Source organism: Nanorana parkeri, unplaced genomic scaffold (genome assembly GCF_000935625.1).
Source record: "Nanorana parkeri isolate BGI_ZX_2015 unplaced genomic scaffold, ASM93562v1 scaffold679, whole genome shotgun sequence".
NCBI lineage: Eukaryota > Metazoa > Chordata > Amphibia > Anura > Dicroglossidae > Nanorana > Nanorana parkeri.
The window spans coordinates 223,491-245,475 of record NW_017306947.1 but is presented as its reverse complement, the minus strand read 5'-3'; the positions used below and the strand labels follow the sequence as shown (position 1 = coordinate 245,475).

The 21,985-nt window shown below is 43.4% G+C and overlaps 1 protein-coding gene across 1 annotated transcript in view; it reads left to right on the top strand.

Annotated features, from left to right (window-relative positions):
- ERBB2 (erb-b2 receptor tyrosine kinase 2) overlaps positions 1-21,985 on the top strand; it is a 138,358-nt gene that overhangs the window by 55,845 nt on the left and 60,528 nt on the right. Inside the window, exons 2-3 of the mRNA XM_018563598.1 lie at positions 17,942-18,093; positions 21,620-21,806. Of these exons, the coding sequence (XP_018419100.1) occupies positions 17,942-18,093; positions 21,620-21,806 (339 nt within the window). The remainder of the gene's footprint in view (positions 1-17,941; positions 18,094-21,619; positions 21,807-21,985) is intronic.

Here is a 21,985-nt window from a genome sequence, read left to right as displayed (position 1 = left end):
GGTTTAATCAATCAAATGGTTTAAGGATTAATCGAGGAATTAATCGTTCATTTCCCCAGCCCTTTTTTATAGTGAACTTGGCTTAATTAAAACCGAACTCCAGACTCTCCATGCCCCCCACTGTTTCCACCCCACTGGGAGCACCGTAACTGTTAAAAAAACCAAACCTCTATATTACCTTTTTTTAAGTTTTTTTCAGGCGGGTATGATGACATCATGATATTCTTCGCCTTCTTCTTTCTCAGCCGTTGGGCAGATCCTTAATGCTGTGACTTCAGGTCATAGGACGGAGCCTTGATGTCCTGGGCTTACAAGAAGAAGGCTGAGGGATGCTGAGCGTCGTTCAACCTGAAAAAGGACCATGGGAGCGATAAGTCTGTAGGGGACAATGCCGGAAATTGGGAGGGTTTGCCAGTTGGAGCTGCTATGGATGGTTCCAATGTACATGCTTTTTGTCCAAATGGGAAATGGACTTTGATTTCTTTTTAGTTTATTAATACATTTTAGAAAACAGTATATCATATGTATTTTGGAGTACTTTTATCTCTTGGGTGGGGAATACTTTCATGTTGAAACTTATTTTAAATAAGGAAAGTGAGGGTGATTAGAGAGGCATTCAGTAGATTATAAATATAGATGAGCTTAGTCATGGCAGTTTTAGATAGACAGAGAAGTGAACAGCCCTGGTCAGTCTGGGTTCTATGTAACTGTAAGTTCCAGCATGTGTGCTATTTAGCAGCTTTAGCACAACCTTTTATAAAAATTAGAGCACATGTGGAGCTGTTGCCTATAGGAGTCTTTATTTGACAGATAAAACTCAATTGGTTGCAAAGGCCCTTTTTCATTAGTTGTTTTTGCTCACGTTTCATCTATAAGGATATTAATATTATCTTTAAGCACTTCCATATTTAGAGTTCATCCTACTGATTTACAACAATTACTGGGCGCCACACCAAATATCTGTTTAATTTCCACTGATTCTGGTCCATTGATAATCTCCAGTGCCCAATTTTTGTTTAACCCCTTCGTGACTGACGACGTACTGTTGACTGTCGGCTTTACAACAGAAGCGATTCTGGCGACTTACCTGTCGCTAGATCGCTTCTGTGTCCCGTAGAAGGGGCCGCCCCCCCCCTTCCCAGGCTCCGTTGCCCCTCCTACAGGCCCGGGACCGGCGTCCTTGGTGTCCGCGGGGAGCTGGGGAGGAGGTCGACGAACTTCCGTTCATCGATCCCCTCCCCGTTCTATGGGACCGGGGGCAATGCAGATTGCATCACTTCCGGTCCCTGGGCTGTCAGTTCTGGGCTCCTGCAGCCCAGCTATAAGCTATTGAAGTGCGATCTGCACTTCAATAGCTTATTTCCAGTGTAAAGGTGACACCTGGGGGTCTTTTGGACCCCCAGCATCACCTTAAAGAGTACCTGTCACCACCATCTGCTATCACATGGGGGGCTTGTAAGCCCCCCTATGTGATAGCAGTCAAAGTAAAGTGGAAAAAAAAAAGTTTTTTAAATTAAAATAAAATAAATCTAATAATAATTAAAACATTTTTTAAAAAAGTCCCCCGCCCCCGTGAACACACGCTTCGCCATTAAAAAAAAGGCCTCAGTCATGAAGGGGTTAAACAATCTCTTCCCACAAACCCTGCCCAATCTCCCATGTCTTTAGTACTACCTCCAATGTTTCTGGCACTCTGACACAGTCCCTGAAAATATAACCTGATAGTTCATGTTTCTGACTATATTTCATGTTACATCTATGTTTATGGTGTAACAGGAATCATGGTCACATCCCCCCCACCCTCAAACGGCTTCTCACCCCACTTACCTGAATCACAGGATGCCTCTTCTTGAAATGTCCTGTTGATTTTTACTTTTTAGCATGCCTCCTGCATGTCTCCGTCTGCACAGTCCCATCATCCATTCACAGATCCATTTACAGGGATCTGTAAATGGAAAGACTACAAGTAGCATCTGCCACCACAGCAGAGAGACTCTCAGATTGCACCTCCACAAGTAGGGTGGCGTGACCTCATTGGTATCCATTGTTTATTTCATACAGCCCCTTAGCAGAAGGTCTGTACCTCTGCATGGACCTGGGGCTGGGATGTAAACAATGCAGGAGCCTTTGCATTGCACCTGTGATGAACTGGTAGTGATTGAAATGCTCTATATGCTTCCATGCAAAAATTTCATAAATGCACATTTTACATTTGTTATTTACTACATTTTTGCAAAAGGTAAACTATCCCTTTAAATATTGGTTTCTCCTTTTGCAAGCTCTATTGTCTCCAATTCCATTGACACACTCCTGCTGTTATGTTATAGTACCAGTATTCTCCCCATCCTTCTCTGTGTTGCTGCTGATATGATCCCTGCAACCTCCACAGTCCCAGGATAACCTGCTTCAATTTTAGTGGGCATTGATTTAACCTCTATCCCAAATCTGTAAAACCCTCTGTATGAATAGAAACTGGCTCCCCTGCTACTGCTTTGCAGTTGTAAATTGGCGCCAAATGCATCATGGGGCACATTTCTCAAAACCCTGTTATTCACCTGTATGGCTATGAGCAGTTTTGTAGTGATTGTTTTTGCTAATTATGTAAAGATTAGTAACCACCATTTGTGAGTCAAAAGATTAACTGTTCTTCCCTCTTTCATACTGCCCACATGTAAAGAGGGGAATTTATGAAAACTGTGGAAGGCCAAATCTGGACCAGCTGTGCACGGCAACCAATCAGCTTCTCTCTTTCATTTTTTAATCTTAACTGAACAAACGTAAGAGATAAGGTGATTGGTTGCCATGGGCAACTGCTCTAGATTTTGTCTGCTCCAGTTTTGATAACTTCCGCTCAATGTCTGTTGTCATACCTCCCATAAGTCTCTCCTGTCACATAACGCCCCTCTTCATACCTCCAGCCTTCTCTACTACACATACTGCCCATTGTCATATTCTCTGCACTCCTCTACTTTGCATACTGTCCATTGTAATATTCTCTGCACTTCTCTCCTGCACATACTGCCAACTGTCATACCTTTCACAACCCACTCCTGCACATACTGCCCACTGGCATACTTTCCACACTGCACACCTGTACATACTGCCCACTGGCAGGCTCTGTAATAACCTCTGCACTCTTCTCTGGTATATACTGTCTGCTTCCATACACTGCCCACTTTCCTCTTGCATCTAATTATTATATTTCCTACTATCATACACTTTATAGCCTTCTCCTGCATATACTGCCCACTGCCATACCCTCCATTTTTCTCTAATGCTCATACTATCTGCTGTCATACCCTTTGCACGCCTCTCTTGCATATACTGCCCACTGCCATACCCTCCATACTTCTCTTGTGCTCATACTATCTGCTGTCATACCCTCTACATGCCTCTCCTGCATATACTGCCCACTGTGATGACCCCCATACGTCTCTTCTGCTCATACTGTCTGCTTTCATATCCTCTGCAATTCTCTCCTGTATATACTGCCCACTGCCATGCCCCCCATACTTCTCTCCTACACATACTGTCTGCTATCATACCCTCTGCACTTCTCTCCTGCATATACTGCCCCCTAGACACTCTTTAGCATTGTTTGTTATATCCCTAGATTCCCCTTTTTGGGACAGGCACACATTTGTTAGTATGGATAATGCAATGTCAGTGTTTTTTCATTTAAAAATAAATACTTCAGTTCTGCTTTAATCCTTCCTTAATCCTGGTGATATCCCCTGTCTTGGTGGCTACCTAATGTGGACTCAAACAGCAATAAAGGTTTTGGCAATAACCCTTTGCCATTTTGTGCAAAACAACAAATATGGCTTGACGTTGTAAATGAGTTCTTACAGATTCAAAAGAGTAAACTGTCTATGCAGTGCAGCGATTCTCCAGCATTTACAGTTTATAAATGACCTGCACTGAGTGCCTAGAGCTAATGGTAAGGTGATATAGGGTGAAAGATTCTTGTTTTGCAGTGTACCTTTTATTCGTTTGTTGACTCAAAAGTGGAAAAAGCAGTTTGGTTAAAAATTGAAAGAACCCTGGGCTCGATGAATAGCAGGCGTGAACTGAAACAATCACTGCTGAGGACTGATCATTCCAGAGCAGGGCTGATTTTATGGAGAGTGTGAAAAGTAGAAGCAACTGCCCCTCTTCTGGAACCAAATCCCTCTGCCCCACTCCCCCCTTTTTGTTCTGATGTATGGAATTGTATAAGAAACATATTATTGGTAGTATTAAACTCTCAAACTTTTTTCAATAATGAATCTAGATCAAACAAATATACATCGCTCAGAAAAGTATTTCTTTATATTTTTTGCCCAAGCACTTAGCCCCCATTCACACCTAGGCGTTTGGTCATGCGACAAAAGACTCAACACAAGAAATTTCATTAATTTCAATGGCCCCTGTTCACACCTGAGCATTTTGTCGCAAGCTGTAAAACGCCTGTCGCTGGAAAAAGTACATGAGCTTTTTTTTCAGGTCTTGTTCACAAATAGGCAGTTTCTGCGTGTTTGATGCGCATTATTGTGCACGCGTTTATGCACATTTCTGTGCGTTTTGCTGTAAATTGTAGCTCGTTGACGCAAGTTTTTCTCTTTTGTGTTGACCAAAAAAAAAGTAGTCGTATACATGACATAAGTTACTGTTCCTGTTTCCTTTTTACATAACTTCCTGTTTCCCACAGATAAAAGAGAGTATTTGCTGCTGTGTTCCTTGCTGCATTGTCTTGGCGATGGATCACAGTCTACAGCAGCTCCACCCACTAGCTTAGAGAAAATAGGATGGAGGAGAAGGGGCAGGGAACAGGAGAGTGTCTTGCCTTGCTGGGCCTGTGTATTTGTATTGACACACATACACATTACTAGCACACACAAGGGTAGCTCCACAGGACCCCGCAAGGGAAAGGAGCCACCCTAAAACAGGATATCATGGCCAGTGCGCAGGGGACCAGGTGATTTTTCAGGAAACTAACAGGGCTAATCACAAAAGGTGAAAAGTTTGCAGAAGACAGGAGAAGCAAACAATCTAGTTAAACCTTTAAACATCAAGAAGCAGCATCCGTTGTAAGTGATTTTTCAAATACGGGATCGCAAATTGCGGTCCTCTATTTGCATGTAACGGCTTCATTCTTTCATTAATGAAAGGAAGAAGCTTTTACAAAAAGCTTAATTATTTCATTAATTAATGCCTCAATACTGAGACATTAATGAATGACTGTTAAATGCTGAGAATCAGCAAATACCGGCATTACAAAGCCTGATATAACTCGTCACGTACAGTGTACGTGGCCAGTCATATAGGCACAAAGTGACAGGACGTACACTGTACGTCTCCCGTCACGAAGGGGTTAAAAAGGCTTCAACATCTTTTGAGTGTAATATCACTTTAACTATCAAAACTGTAAGATTGTACTAAACTCTTCATCCAACCTTTATTATTTTCAAACATTAGTATAAGTGGAATGTATTACAAAAAAAAAGAATGGGTGGGTTTCTTTTGTTACATTTTTTGTTCTAAAAGGTTTCCCACTGTCACATCATGGAAAGTTAAAATTATGGAGTTGTAAATCACCTAGAGGGGAATTTATCAAAACTGGAGCAGATAGAAACTAGAGCAGTTGCCCATAGTAACCAATCAGCTTATATCTTTCATTTTCAAGGCTTAACTGAACAAACTGAGGATAGAAGCTGATTGGTTACTATGGGCAACTGCTCCAGATTCTGTCTGCTCCAGTTTTTATACTTTTCCCCACTGGTATTCTCCTGTGTGTGAGTGATGAACAGGCATTTTTAAAGTGTTTTCCCCTTTTGCAGCCAAATTGGGATAACACCTACTTTATATTTGTTACATGTTCCTATACACATAGCATTATTTAAAAAAAATAAATTAAAAATGACAGCTTACCTTTTTAGATGCTCTTATCTGGAAACTCCAGGACTGAAAATCCTACTTAGTTCTCACTGTTTAGGGGGCCTGGGGGGAGTTTTGTTTGACTTAATTAACCCTGTGTATACTGTTCTGGCAGATTTCATTATCACTTGTAAAACTAGATGAACAGGACCGTCTGTCCTAACAAAGGGTTAAAGTGACTTTAAAGTAAAAAAATGTTTTCCCTCCCCCCCATGTTAATGTTAGCACTTACCTTAAATGATGTCTCTTAGTCCGATCTTCTTTCCTGATGTTTTCATCTGTCCCTCCAGCGGTGCGGCAGCTCTCCGATCCAGCGCTGTCTCCTCTCTGCTTGCCGGCACTTCCGATCGAGCGGTGTCTGCATGCGGGTGCACGCGTCCATAGACTTACCTTGCGTCTCTGCTCTTCTCCCAGGTCGAGAATCCGAACTGCGCATGCGCCCGCCCCAAGATCCTTTGCGGCCGCACGAGCAGTTCCGGATTCTCGGCGCGGGAGCGTGCAGCGATAACGAGGTAAGTTTAAAACGCTGTTAAAGCGTTTGTTTTTTTTACTTTTTGCATGTATCTATTGCTTGCCGGCAGTAGATATAGGCAAAAAAACGGAGGCTTTAGAACCCCTTTTAAAGATCTGATGGCATTGTGTATTAATGTACTTTAAAAACCTCCCTTATATGCTTACTGCCATCTATTCTAACCACTAGAACCTATGTATAATCCAGCTCCACACAAACAGCTAGAAGGGTAAGAAATATAGCACATAACAAACATATAGAGGAGTTTTTTTTAAAAATTTGACTGCAAAAGAGGAAATACACTTGAAGGCAATTTGTCATGTTAAATGTCTTAAACGAAATGTAATTCACTTCTTTTTAATGGTAAATGCAACAGGGATGCTGCATGTTTTCTGTGTCCTGCTAGACAGTGTTGTAGGAGGAGGGAGGAGCTGGACAGGGCTTTCACATTGCTTCCTTAACATGTATTTCCACGAAAAATAATATACAAAAAATATTTCTTAACTTTTTGATGTTTTGTTGCAGCAGGTAACATGGCTTATTGCAGGTTTTTCTGAGCACCTCCACAGTGATCTGTCCTTATAGACAGATCACTGTGGAGGGACAAGGGACAAGGCCAAAACACAATATTGGGCGCCCGTGATCTTCTGGCCCTCAGATGGCACTCCATTAAAAACAGTAATAATCCTGTGTTGGATTTTACTGCATGGGCTCAGGAATACTTCCAAAAATCACTGTCATTGAACACAGTTCGCCGTGCCATTCAAAAAAGCAAGTTAAAGCTCCATCATGCAAAGAAGAAGCCATATCTGGATATGATCCAGAAATGCCACCGTCTTCTCTGGGCCAAAGCTCATTTAAAATGGTCTGTTGCAAAGTGGAAAACTGATCTGTCGTCAGATGAATAAAAATTTGATATTCTTTTGGGTAACCATGGGCGCCGCATCCTTCAGACTAAAGAAGAGAGGGACCTTCCGGCTTGTTATCAGCACCTAGTTCACAAGCTTACATCTCTGATGGTATCGGGGTGCATTAGTGCGTAGGGAATGGGCAGCTTGCACATCTGGAAAGACACCATCAATGCTGAAAGATATAGCCAGGTTTTAGAGCAGCAAATGCTCCCATCCAGACTACATCTTTTTCAGGGAAGGCCTTGCATATTTATTATCATACAGGATTTATATAGCGCCAACAGTTTGCGCAGCGCTTTACAGTATAGGAAAGACATTACAATCACAATACAATTCAAGACAAAATTGTAAGGAGGGAAATGCTCGTGAGAGCAGAACAATGCTAAACTGCTTGCTGCATCTATGACAACCGCATGGCTTAGTAGAAGAAGAGTCCGGGTGCTTAACTGGCCTGCCTGCAGTCTAGACCTTTCACCAATTGAAAATATCTGGCACATCCTAAAATGAAAAAAAAACAAAAAACAACAAAGTCGCAGGGCCGTTGAGCAGTTAGAATCCTATATCAGGCAAGATCGGGACAACATTCCTCTTCCAAAACTCCAGCAACCGGTCTCCTCAGTTCCAAGACGTTTAAAGGGGTTCTAAATCCTCCAGGTTTTTTTTGCCTATATCTATTGCTGGCAAGCAGTAGATATAGGCAAGAAGTTTTAAAAAAAAACAAAACGCTTTAACTAGGTTTAAACTTACCTTCGTATCGCTGCGCGCTCCCGCGCCGAGAATCAGGAACTGCTCGTACGGCCGCAAAGGATCTTGGGGCGGGCGCATGCACAGTTCCGATTCTCGGCTGGGAGAGACGCAAGGTAAGTCTATGGACGCGTGCAGCCGCCTGCAGACACCACTGATCGAAGGGACAGAGCAGTCAGCGCTGGATCGGAGAGCCGCCGCACCACTGGAGAGACACATGAAAACATCAGGAAATAAGAAGAAGATCGGAATAAGAGACATCATTTAAGGTAAGTGCTAACATTTACATGGGGTATAGGGAATTTTTTTTTTACTTTAATGTCACTTTAACCCCTTCGTATAGGGGTTGGCGACGTACAGTGTACGTCGCCAGCATCGGCTTTACAACAGAAGCTATTCTGGCGACTTACCTGTCGCCAGATCGCTTCTGTGTCCTGAAGAAGGGGCCGCCCCCCCGCCGGACACCGCTGCCGTGCTTCCCGGGCTCCGTTGCCCCTCCTACGGGACCGGCGTCCTCAGTGTCCGCGGGGAGCTGGGGAGGAGGTCGCCGAAATTCCGTTCATCGATCCCATCCCCGTTCTATGGGACCGGGAGCGATGCAGATTGCATCACTTCCGCTCCCTGGGCTGTCAGTTCTGGGCTCCTGCCGCCCAGCTATAAGCTATTGAAGTGCGATCTGCACTTCACTCGCTTATTTCTAGTCACTTCAATAGCTTATTTCTAGTGTAAAGGTGACACTGGGGGTCTTTTGGACCCCCAGTATCACCTTAAGGCCCCATTCACACTGAGCGACATGAAAATTGCGCGATTTTGAGCGATATTGCGCGACGAGCGATATTGAGCGACTTGTCGTGTAGACATGGCCATGTCCCAACTTTTTAAAGATGTGTTGCTGCCATCAATTTCAAAATTTCCTTTTTTTTTTTAAATGGTACATTTTAATGTATGTTTTCAGATGTTTTCTATTTTCTATTGTGAATAAAATCTGGGTTTTTGAGATTTGTAAATCATTGCATTCTGTTTTTATGTAGCTTTTACAGTGTCCCACATTTTTGGGGAATTTGGGTTGTGTAACTGTTTAGAAAGCCAAGAAACCCTAACCCAAGTAAAAGCAATTTTAGCTTATGCTCTGTGAATGGGAACGTGTAACAAATCTAAAATAGGTGTCATCCCAATTGGGCTGCAAAAGTGGAAATACACTTTAAGTTCCTGCAGATAGCTGTCAATCTAAGGGGCTTTTTGGCATTGTTAGGTGCGGCTACTCACTGGTAGGGCTATCAACGATGAAATATATAAACTTATATGAACATTTTTTCATAATTGATTAGCTTCATTGGAATGCAAAGCTGACCTTAAAGTGACATTAAAACCTCAGATTTTTTACCATAAAACAATACTGTAATGTGTGCCTTACTGTAATCCATGGTTGTTTCCCTTCTCTTTGCTGATCTTCCTTTTAAATCTGTATCTCTCCTCATGCTGGGCAGAACTTCTGTTTTGCAGCTGACTGCCTTGTCTCAGGAATGGATACACGGTGTCTGTGTGTAGGTTTGCAACCTGAGCCAGCACTACAGGAAGAGGCACTCAGCTGCAAAGGGAAGTTCTCCCCAAGCATGAGAAGAGATACAGATTTAAAAGGAAGGGAAACTACCATGGATTACAGTAAGGCACACATTACAGTATTGGTTTATGTTAAAAAATCTGAGGGTTTAATGTCACTTTAAAGAGAACTTGTCACCCCCAATTTACTATCACATAGGGGACGTCTTAAAGCGATAGGATGAAAAATGCAGGGCTCATTTACATTTCATCTTCAATCCGTCGTTTGTAGAGATGAGCTGGGCCTTAGTGCAAACCTATTTAGCCCAAACCTGCTCTAAACTGTGACTGACACTCCCCCCGACTCAATCAGTTGCTGCTGGTGTATTCCCCACCGATCAGATACACTTTACACGATAAAAGTCCCTGCCCTCACTGATTTGGCAGGGAGAGGGGAGTCACTGACAGTTTTGAACAGGCTTGGGTGAACTGGGTTTGTACCAAGCTCAAGCTCATCGCTAGCTTTTTCTAGTACTGTGCATCAGTAAAAAGGAACTGAAAAAAGCATTGAAAATGGAAAGAAGAGTGAATGTTAGTGCAGACAATGTTTTAAACTAATTGAAGAAGTCCAGCCTGAGGTGCACTATACATTTGCATGACTATGCTGTAAATATTTGCAAAAATAAGCAAATTGCTTTCTAGCTCCTCTTGCAAACCTGACAATGACTCTAATTGTATTTGTTACAGGGTATGTCTGAAGGTTGTCAGGTTTATATCCAGGTCATGGTATACGAGTAGTACTATTTATTCACAATTCACGTAGACATGTTGTAGCAGAACAAGTCCAGCTACTATTTTTTACAAGGTTTCCTCCTAATAGTCATACTGGCCATGTGCACAGCACCACCTAGTGGCTGAACTTGACAAGAAGACATCAGTAGCCTACCGTACAAGGGTGCTTGTTTATGTGAACTACTGTATTCCCCGATGCCTCACTTATTTCTAACAGGTCTCTATTCATTCTTTATATATAATTCCTACATGTACAATCCAGCTATTCGTTGCTACTAAATTGCGTTCGCCTATGAAGCCGCAAAAAAAGTAAATACTCAAAGTTTCCCACAGGGAACACTTTAAACGCTTTTACCGCTCATCGGTTTAGTGCCAACAGTGTTTGATGGGGCTAGAATTTTTGCTCTCACTCCGACGTTCGTTCGCCCATGTTTTTTCCCTTCCCTCCTTCCCCCTTTCCTCCACTTTTATTGCTGACCTGGTCTTCCCTTTCCTACCGCTTTTCTTCCCCTCCTCTTCTTGCCCTCCTCTGCTGGACTGCTCCTCTCCCTCGCTCCTCTCTCCCCTCTTCTTGCTCCTCTCCCTACCCCTATAGGGGTTAGTCCTCAGTGGTATGGCTGAACCTGGTTTTGGGTTTGGCAGTGCCGCAGACGCAGGGTGCAATGATATACAAGTTAACTTGTCTTGATGTATTTGTCTAATTGTAAATGTATCTTTATTTTGAGTTACCATTATTGTACTGTCTTGTGTTGACTGCTGAAATGCTGAGTTCGGAATGTCGATATGTAACTGTCATTGTCACTTCCGGGTCCAGTGATCGGAGGAGAGATCAGTGGCTGGAAGCCGCTGAATCTCTCTCCGATCATTGCGGGGAGACACGCCGAGGCACCTCACGGGGAAGCAAATGGCGGCCAGGGGGGGAGGGGAGAGCGCCGCACGGTACAAACGATGTTCTTGTTTTAACCACTCTTGTGTTCTTGTTTTAACCACTTCTGCGTGCCGCTGTCTATAGACATATTGCCCGGAAGTGGTTAAATAACGCTATTCCTCTTGATCACTGAGAACCACCATGTCTATGGCCAGCCATAGGAATGAATGGGCCAAGCTGCTGCGCCTGAACAGTAGTAGCTGAATGCAGCCCCAGTATATTTTTCTGCAAAGGGTCTATGCAGGCTTAAACATTTGTATCTGTACTCCACTCATTGGGGTAGGGAAGATTTAAAGGACAACTTTACTAAAAGTAAAGTTATCAGTTAGCTGTAAAAGAAAATGTTTGATTTGGCTATGCATTGTGGAAGGGTATGTAAAGGGCAAAAGTGTCTAAAGAGAATTACAGATATTTTGGCATCTAAGTCAATTCTTTTTCACTCTCACCTTGGATTTTGTAATTTAAAAAAAAAAAAATATATATTTTTTTTTTTACCTTTCTTAATCCCTTTTGCATCTGAGTGTTGCTGGTTTCCTGCAGCTTCTTTACAGCCACTTTATGTCTACATGCATGTACTCAAGTAATGGCTGCGTGGCATTTCTCAGAGCAGGTTTTATGATGGTGGTAACAGTGAACCATGCCTGCGTAATGTGTGTTAAAATTGTCATTGTAGTCTCCACGCTAGTGTGACAATACAGGAATATAAGTGGGAGAAAGAGTGTTGTCACCCTATGACATGAAGTACCTAAACAAGGACCTTCATGGTAGGATCACCAGATATTATTTTGATAAAGCTGCATATTTAAACAGACTGAAAATGACTTTTGAAATTAAATTAACATGTTAAAAGATCATATGAGGTTGCGGTGATTAGTTATACAGTAAAGTACAGCTGTATTTTATAATAGGGGGGCACCCAGTTATCAGTTCCCTTCCAGGGGAATGCGCCCATTCCCACTAAGGGTTAAGAGTAAACACATACACACACCTTGAAAAACTATTTAAATTGAAATAAAACACAATAAAAATACATTTTGTTAATGTCGCCCTATGTAAACCCACATCAGTTATAATGTCCAACAATGTAATCCACACCAATCACGGCGTCCAGCAAAGTCATCCTAGTCCATCCTAATGGTCTGTCGCCTGTCCATGTTTACACGCTGCACTCCCATTGCTAAATAACACATTCCCCGGCTGCTCTAATTTAAACAGACAGCCATCTGTCTCCTGGGACTCCTGGCTTTACCTGTCCATTAAGAAACCCTCAAAAGAAGAGAAAATCCGTAAATACCCCCCTGAAGCAAAAGACTTGCAGCAAAAAAAAACCTGTTTAACCTAAAAAAAGGTCCTATCATCATATATACTACACATATAAAAAGTCTACACACCCCTGTAAAAATGGCAGTTTTTTTGATATGCAGAAAAAATCAGACCAAGTTAAATCACTTCAGAATTTTCCCGCCTAAAATGTGACCTACAATCTGTGCAATTCAATTGAAAATAAACTGAAAATTATAAAAATTAATTTACAATAATGTGTTTGCATAAATATGCACACCCTTGAACTAATACTTTGTTGAACCACCTTTTAATTTTATGACAACATTTGAGGGGGGGATTTATCAAAACTGGAGCAGACAAAATCTGGAGCTGCTTTGCATGGCCAATCAGCTTCTCTGTTCAGTTAAGATTTGAAAATGAAAGAGAGAAGCTGATTGGTTGCCTTGCACACAGCTGTTCCGGTTTTGATAAATCCCCTTCTCAGTCTTTTGGGGTAGGCTGAACTCGATGGACTTGTGTCTTTTTTCAACCTGACTAACTACTGTATGTAACTATCAACATGGCTCATCTTGCCTTGGGGATTTTTTTCCTTTCAAAAGTGCTCCAAATCTGGTCATCAGATAGCGAGGGCGTCTCCTGTGCACAGCTCTCTTCAGGTCACCCCACATATTTTCAATTGGATGCAGGTCCAGGCTCTGGCTGGGTCATTCCAAAACTTTGATCTTCTTCTGGTGAAGCCATTCTTTTGCTGATTTGGAGGTATACTTTGAGGGGTTGTTGTGCTGAAAGTGAAATTCCTCTTCATCTTCAGCTTTTTAGGTTTTGTACAACTTTTCATGCATCATAGCACCCTCCCCCACATCCCAGACATATACAAAATGCAGGAGAATGTTGTCACATGTATTACACAACCAGGACTTGTCAGAAATTCCTGCAGCTCCCTTAATGTTGCTGTAGGCCTCTTGGCAGTCTCCCAGACCAGTTTTCTTCTTGTTTTTGTCATCAATATTGGAGGAATGTCCAGTTCTTGGTAATGTCACTGTTGTGCCATACATTCTTCACTGTGTTCAATGGTATATCTAATGCTTTGGACCCTTCTCCTGGCTGATACCTTTCAACAATGAGATCCCTTCGATGCTTGGTAAGCTCTTTGTGGATCATGGCTTTTGTCAACTGAGTAAATCTCAGAAAAATCCTACTAGAACAGCTGAACTGTATATGGACTTCATCAGAATCACTTTAATTGATGGCAGGTGTGGGCTGACTGCTATTTAACATCAGTTTTATTTCTAAACACAACCACATCCCTAATTATAAGAGGGTGTGTACATTAATGCAGCCACATTATTTTCCCCCACTAAACAATTTAAGTTTGTTTTTAATTGAATTATACAGATTATAGGTCACATTAAAGGTGGAAAAATGCTCTGGAAGCACTTTTGTAGGTCCGTATGCCATACGTCCTTGGCAGCGAAAGGGTTAAGGGCCCATTCACACTAGATGCTGTGCGTTCCTGCCTAATTCTGGCCAGAACGCACTGCCTCGCATTGCGGCCGGCTCACTTTTTAGTGGGGCAGGAGGAGGTGTGACGGGCCATTGAAGTGAATGGCACCGTAGCCACGCCCTCTGGCTGCAATGCGATCGGCCGCACGGGATCGCAAGGCACATTATGCCTGCGGTCCGGTCCGGTGCGATCAAAATAGTGCTTGCATCTGGTGTGACTGAGCCTTTGACCATGCATTTTTACTGGGGTATATAGAATTTCTATATCCACTGTACAATGAAAACCAACATATCCCTAAAATAAATAAAATCCCCCAAATACCCTCTAACAAAAGCCGACTTTTTAGGAAATCCTTGATGCAGAAAAAATAGAAATAAAGACCCTATACATAACCATAATAAAAAATATACCCCTAAAATAAATGAGAATTACAAAATACTGCCCCCCTGAAACAAGCCACTTTTTAAAGGGAAGTCTTGCAGCCAAAGAAAACATTTTGCTTTGGACAGCAGTTAAACGTGACCACTGGCTGTAAAATAAACCACAAAATAGAATGAAATACAAATAAGCCCACAGTAATACAAAAAGGCAGCAAAGTGGTTGATTACCCAAAATAACTAACTGACCCTAAACTCTCCCTATGCAGTTTACCAGCCTATCCCTTCCCTACAATATCTTTCAATGAACTGTCATTATTGGTTTGATTTAGGCAAATAGGCTGTTCACTTTTTAGGGGCATTTTCCCTTAGCTTAGTGAATGTGGTAAAATGTACTTGGCTAATAATACCCACTCACATGCAAAAAAAACAAAACAGTGTTTGCTTTGCTTAGATGATTGACGTCAGTAGAGCTTCACCTCATTTACTAATCTATGGGGTGTTCTGTGCACCTCCCATTTATAGTAAGGGTGCTGGTAAATATCAAAGCCCTTATTATTGGTCCTTCGAATCCAGCTGACCTAAGTTGAAGGGCATTCACAGTGCATTATGTTTACAATTTGGGTGGCTGAATTCCCACATTAATTTGCCAGGATCACAAAGCTTGTACAGCAGGGGTGCCCACAAGGTCGATCGCGATCTACCAGTCGATCGCGTAGCGATCACTGGTAGATCGCCATGTCCTCTCCTCTCGCCGCTTCTCTGGATCCCCGCTGCTCTCCCCAGCGGGGATCCGAGAAGAAGTAAAGGAACCGGCGGCGGGGGAAGGTGGAGCCGCTGTCACAGAACGAATGCAGAGCGGTGAGGAGAGAGAGAGACGCTCGGCCAGGATCTGACAGCCGGCGCCTCTCTCTCCCCTCACTGCTCGTCCGTTCTGTCACAGCGGCTCCGACCCCCCGCTGCTGAAGTGCTTTCACTTCCCGTCGGTAGGACACCCCACGTGCAACGTCGGCCACACGAGCACCACGGGCTGGACAGGACGCTGGGACATGTAGGGCGCACTGGAATATAAGCCGGCCGACTCCCTGCGTTCAGGTGCGGGAGCGGGTGTGGAGCTGTATTGAAGTCAATGTCATCGCCCACATTGCGATCGCCCGCACTCGGAACGCAGGCACATTAGTGCCTGCATTCCGGTCCAGTGCGATCTGCAAAAATAGTGCTCGCAGCATTTTTGCGGATCGCACTGGACTGGAACACAGGCACTAATGCAGGCGATCGCACTGTGGGCGAGGGGCCTGGCTGCGGTGCCATTGACTTCAATGCACCGCCACGCCCCCTCCCGCCCCTGAATGCAGGTTTTTTTTCGTTGGTAGATCTCAATGAGCTCGTCATTTGAAAAGTAGATCTCCAGACGAAAAATAGTGGGCGCCCCTGTTGTACAGTCTGGGTTCACCTTTAACCCATGGTAGACCCATAGCCAAGCCTCATCCCTATTGCTAACATGTGGCCTATTGATTTGATATTGATTATGTAAACTGTGACTTTTAGTAGGTTCCCTTTTTATTAAAATCACTGATTTTTATATAGATTTTTGCATTTGGACATAACGATGTGTCATTTTTAGTTGTTACTGCTTGCTTTTTAACTTTATTGTTGTTATTAAACATTCTGTATCCCATCTGGCTCATGTTTGTTGTTGATGCATCTCCATAAAATGTGTTTGAGATCATTAGATTTTGGCACAGATAAAGGTTCTTCAGGTTTGTGTAGATCAGGGTCTCAGATCCCTGGAGAAACATAATACTGGTGACTTGGCAGCAATACAGGAAGCCAGAGGGGAAGTTGTTGGGGACTAAGCATTAAGCAGATGTCACATAGGTCACTGAAGATATTTCCGGGAGAAAGTCATGATTTCCTTACAGCGTGCTGCACACAAGCTTTTATGTTTTGATAGCAGCAAGATTTATTTAACTCCTTCCTAAAATGCCAAGTAGGCCATTATTTTTTATATTTCTCAACTAAATATCCTGGTTCAGTTTTGTGGAGAGACAAAAACAAGTCAGTTTAAAAAAATAGATAGGTTTTTTAAATATAGTTAAAGCAAGGACTATAATAAACTAAGTTGCCCAGTCCTGGCTGCTGCTGTTCTCTTGAAATTCCAGTTATTTCCTACAATAATTTCTATTTTCTGACTGCCAAGCGGAGGGTCTGCTTTCGTCCCAGATTTGTATTAAAAGTTGCTGAACAGTCAGCCGGTCACATGATCGGGGAGTTTCGTATACAATCAGTATTCATATTTTGGCTTTATGAGCTCAAGACTCTTAAAGCCCATGTATTACCCCTCTGACCCCTCGCTTACCTTGTGAACCATTTTCTTCTCACTTAAAAGAGAACTATGGGGTAACCTTTTTATCCCATAGTTCTCTTAATGGTCACGGGAGGACATGTACTAGCGCCCTCCCGTGATCCAAAGCTCAGTATATAGCAAGCTATTGCTTACTATATACTGAGGGAGCCACAGGCGGGACGGATCCCGACAATACTGTCGAGATCCACCCAGCTGCATGAGATACAGCTGGCTCTATCTTGATTGGAGCGGAGAGGGGGGGGAATCCCTGCGGGGAGTGGTGACTGACAGTCACCGCTCTCTGCAGTGAAGTAATCGGAAAGTGAGTGAACAATGGTATGCGTTCGCTCACTTCCTGATCTATAGAGCCGACGTGTAACAGTTTCATTTTCACGACGTGTAACAGTTTCATTGAAAATCACTCACCTCATAGTTCTCCTTTTAAGTCTGCTGTTCTGGCTCATTGCCGCACCACTTCTGGTTGCGGAGGACTGAAAAACCATCACTGTAGTTGTGCTTGTGCTGCCTGTTCTCCTTGCACTGACATCATCGCCTGCAGACTCTTCTCTAGATCTTGAGAGGCCCCTGACACTGTGCAGTCAAAAGAAGGTGTCAACGTGATTCAGGCCGTCATGTGGACATCCCAGAGCAGCTCCGAAAAGTGATTGTAAGCAGTGAACATTTTAAGTAACCAGGAAGATGAAAGCACTACAACAGCTGTTTAGAACTAGAACGTTCCAAGAGTGAAATTGGAGTACATAAATGTTATTTACACACTATACTTACATTCCATCCTACTAACCATATATCATCCACCAATCTCTGTGCCTACTGCTTTTGCCCCACTCCTAACCTAACTGCTTAGTGTAATATTTACCTTCTTGTTTCGTGAAGGGCATGAAATATCCTTGCGAAAAATGTTAAAAAGCTGGATGTGTTGAAGACTGCTTTGATTCTGATATGACAAATTATAAAGACATTAAAGTAACACTCCAGCTTCTCTATTGTTTGTGATAGTACCTAACCAAATATTGCGGAAGTCTACTGCTCCAGACAGTGTTAACTTACCCATCCTCTTTGTTTTACAGTCTGCACTGGAACAGATATGAAACTGCTTCACCCTTTCAGCCATGAGAATCATTATGAGACTCTGCGTACTCTCTATAAGAACTGTCAAGTGATTCAGGGAAACCTAGAAATTACCTATCTAAAGGAAAGTGATGATGTGTCTTTTCTAAAGGTGAGCATAGGCATCTGTATTCTCAGATTGTTAAAAACAATGCATAGTGTCTTTATAAATATTTTTGTATTTACTTAGATCAGTTTTTATAAATAAATATATGTAATGATTTGTATTGATAATATTGGGTAAATAAAAATATAACCTATGAATATTTCTTATTTACCAATGTCATGTAGGCAGCAACATTTAGGCCCCGTTCACACCTTTACGTTTTGTCGCGCGTTCAACGCTCTATGAACGCTCAACAAAACGTACAAACATGAAAATCCCATTGTTTTCTATGGGTCTGGTTCACACCTTTCCGTATTTCCGCCCGTCTGAAACGCCCTACAAAACGGCCTACGCTCAAACAAGTACATGTACTTCTTTGGGCCGTTTTGTAGGGCGTTTTACATTGGGATACAGCCAAGTAGCCTTCGGAATCGCGCGATGGACACGCGACTTTTTTACCGCGAATCGCGGTAAAAAAACCGCGCGGCAGACGCGCATATTCAATACGCCTAGGTGTGAACCCAGCCTTAAGCCCCATTAACACTTAGGCAATTTGTAGCTCGATTGCTTAAGGGCTGGTGCATCATGGGATCGCGCGGCCGTGCACAATTGCAGACAGCGATTGCAACGCGGCCCCATTTATTTCCATGGGGTACTTCTACGCGGCAATCGCTGAAAAAAGGTGCCTGTGTCTTTTTTTTGCGTTACACAACGTTCGGTTGCTCGGGTGGAATCCGCGCAATCCGCCCGGCGCTCTGGTGTGCCATTAGAAAATCGAGGAACCCACAGCACGATCGTCGGTGAAAGGCTATTCCATGACAGCGCCTTATGGAGTATCATGCACGAATGCTGCACAGTCACGGATCGCCCAGGATGAATCTGGCCTAAGTGCTACAACTACAAGAGGAATCCCATTTTTTTTTGGCCCCAATTCACATCTGAGCATTCTGTAGCATGAAAAAGTACATCAGCTTCTTTTCAAGCAGAATTGAGCGTGTTTGAGACCCTATAGACCTTATTGGGAGTGCTTGGAAGGCTTTTTCAAGCATTCCCATTTACAAGATTATGACGACAAAAATGTTAAATTTCAGACCATTGGGTTATGCAGCTGCCTTCAGTTAATTAGGCACTGGCAAAATAAACTATAAGAACAGTCCTATATAACCCCTCCCACTTCCAGCATGTTCACACGATTGTTTGTCCACATAGTCCTTGGACCAGGTCCTCTCTCTCTACTCCCTGACTATCTATCTGACATTCAGCAATGCGTTTTTCTGGCGTGCCTGGCTGTCCAATGCCTACAATGACTTGTCACAGAATCTACACATTCTCATCAAATTCTTTTGGGTTTCAAATTCTTTATGGAATCTGCTCGGTTGGTTATTGCGTCCCCTTACGCAGGAGATTTTGTGGCCAGTGTTATCTGCGTTTGCTGTGGGCACACACCATTACCAATTTGTTGCCTTTCCCCTTGGCCTGTGCACTACACCTCAGGTCTTGACCAAGTTGCTGACCCCTGTTTTCATCTGGCTTCCCTCTCAGGTTATTTCCATTGTGGGATATCTGAATGCTGTCTATCCTGCTAAGGAAACAGTTCGCTCAGGTTCTGTCCACCAATGTCAGCAAACCCTGCAGGGCTTTCCGATGGATCCCAAATCTTCAGAGATCTACATTGGATCTGATACACCACTTGGAGTATCTGGGCCTAACCTTAGATATGGTTCTGCCCTCCTTCCTCCCTCTGGGCAAGCTTTATTCTCTCTGCTCCCATGCTTGAATACCACAGTTCAGGAACTGCCCAATCATTTGCTTTACATTAAGGGGGCTTTGGGCCTGATGGTGGCTTCCTTTGCAGAGGTCCCTTGTGCCAAGTTTCACTGCAGACCTTTACAACTCAGCAGCATAGGACAAGCATGCTTAGTCTTCGGATCATGCCATGCGCCTGAACAGCAAGGTCAGGCTGGCCCTAGTGTGGCAGATCTCCAGATCAGCACTGGAACTGGGGAAATCCCTGTTCCCAATTGTCTGGAACATGCTCACCCTGGATGCCAGCCTGTCAGGCGGGAAGGGGGTCCTGGACACCCTCTTGGTACTGGGTACTTGGTTATCAGAAGAAGCTCAGCTCACGATCAATATTCATTGCTATCACCTCTGCGAGACGAGAGCCTGAGTTGGTGGCACAGAGTCCTTCTTAATGTTGCACAGAAATAAGGTTGTCTTGAGGCTTAAAGGACATTGCCACCTTTGTAAGTGATTTTGAGTTTTTGGTGGTAATGTGGAGGTGCAGGGGGGGTGTACATGTGTGTGCATTCTCAGGAGTCACAGGGCTGTTTTCTATACTTTATTTTATAGATTCTTTTACAGGCCAGAGGCCTAGACGTTCAAAATTCCCTCCACAATATCTGCAATCCCTCACAGGGTTGGGTTGTTATCTCTAAACTGCAATCAGCCGTTTCCCCCTCCTCCCCCTCCCCTCTGAGAGAGCAGAGATGAGTCATAGCTCAATGTCTGTGTGAGGGAGATCTCCTGTCATTGCGCTCTGTATCTGTGTGTTAGAATATCCTGCACTTGTCCAGTACTGTAGACTTCTCTGTGTTCTGTGTCTCTCCCTCTCCTGGGTCACATTTACTCACTGCTGCCCCAAGTCCAGGTTCCCCCATGTCCCCCCTCCCCCCACCATTCTTCTCATTTACAGTCTCCCGGCCGCCCAGGAGAGAACACTGCTTTTTCTTTTTTCTTATTCTGACACGGAGCCGCAATTAGAAATAAAGATCTTGTTATATCTCGTCTTGACTATTGCAACTCCCTCCTCATTGGCCTTCCACTACACAGGCTATCCCCCCCCTTCAGTCTATCATGAATGCAGCTGCCAGACTCATTCACCTAACCACCTGCAACTCCCCTTTGTCAATCCCTACACTGGCTTCCACTCGCCCATAGGATAAAATTTAAAATATTAACAATCGCTTACAAAGCCGTCCACAACTCCGCCCCCGGCTATATCTCAAACCTTGTCTCAAAGTATCACCCTAACCGTCGGCTCCGCTCATCCCAAGACCTCCTACTTTCCAGCTGCCTTGTCAACTCCTGCCATGCTCGCCTCCATGACTTCTCAAGAGTCTCTCCCATCCTCTGGAACTCTTTACCCCAACCTGTCCATCTGTCGCCCACCTTGACTGCCTTTCAGGGAAGCCTATCCCACTTCAACCTAACCGCTCAACCATCACGTTCTCAAACAATTCATCCCCACAGAGCTCCCTCCTCATGTATCCCTTCCCCCTCCCTTTTAGATCGTAAGCCATCACGGGCAGGGCCCTCCTTGCCATCTTGTCTTGATTTGTATTGAGATTGTAATGTCTTCCTTATATTGTAAAGCGCTGCGCAAACTGTTGGCGCTATATAATTCCTGTATAAAAATAATAATCTTGATTTAGTTCTGCTCAGAACTTTAAGATACCAGATTCCAAAATATAATATGAGACTCATGCTAGTGTATAGCAGGCCATGTGACATATTTTCTTTATAATTTCAGGACATCATGGAAGTGCAGGGCTATGTTTTAATAGCACACAACCTGCTGAGCTATGTACCCTTGGGGAATTTACGTATTATACGTGGCACACAGCTGTACCAGGATCGCTATGCACTAGCAGTACTGTTTAACTCTGAATCTATGGGATCAGCTGGACTCCGAGAACTGCGTTTAAAAAATCTCACAGGTGGGAGCCGTCTGTATATGTAATTCACACTGAATGTCACAATTTGTATAGCAGTGGTAATTCATAGGGGTTGATTTATTAAATGCAAATAGGCTGTTTAATTTGCAAAGGAATTTTCCCTTAGGTTAGTGATTGAGGCCAACAATACACAATCATGCCCGAGGAACATTCAAATATAT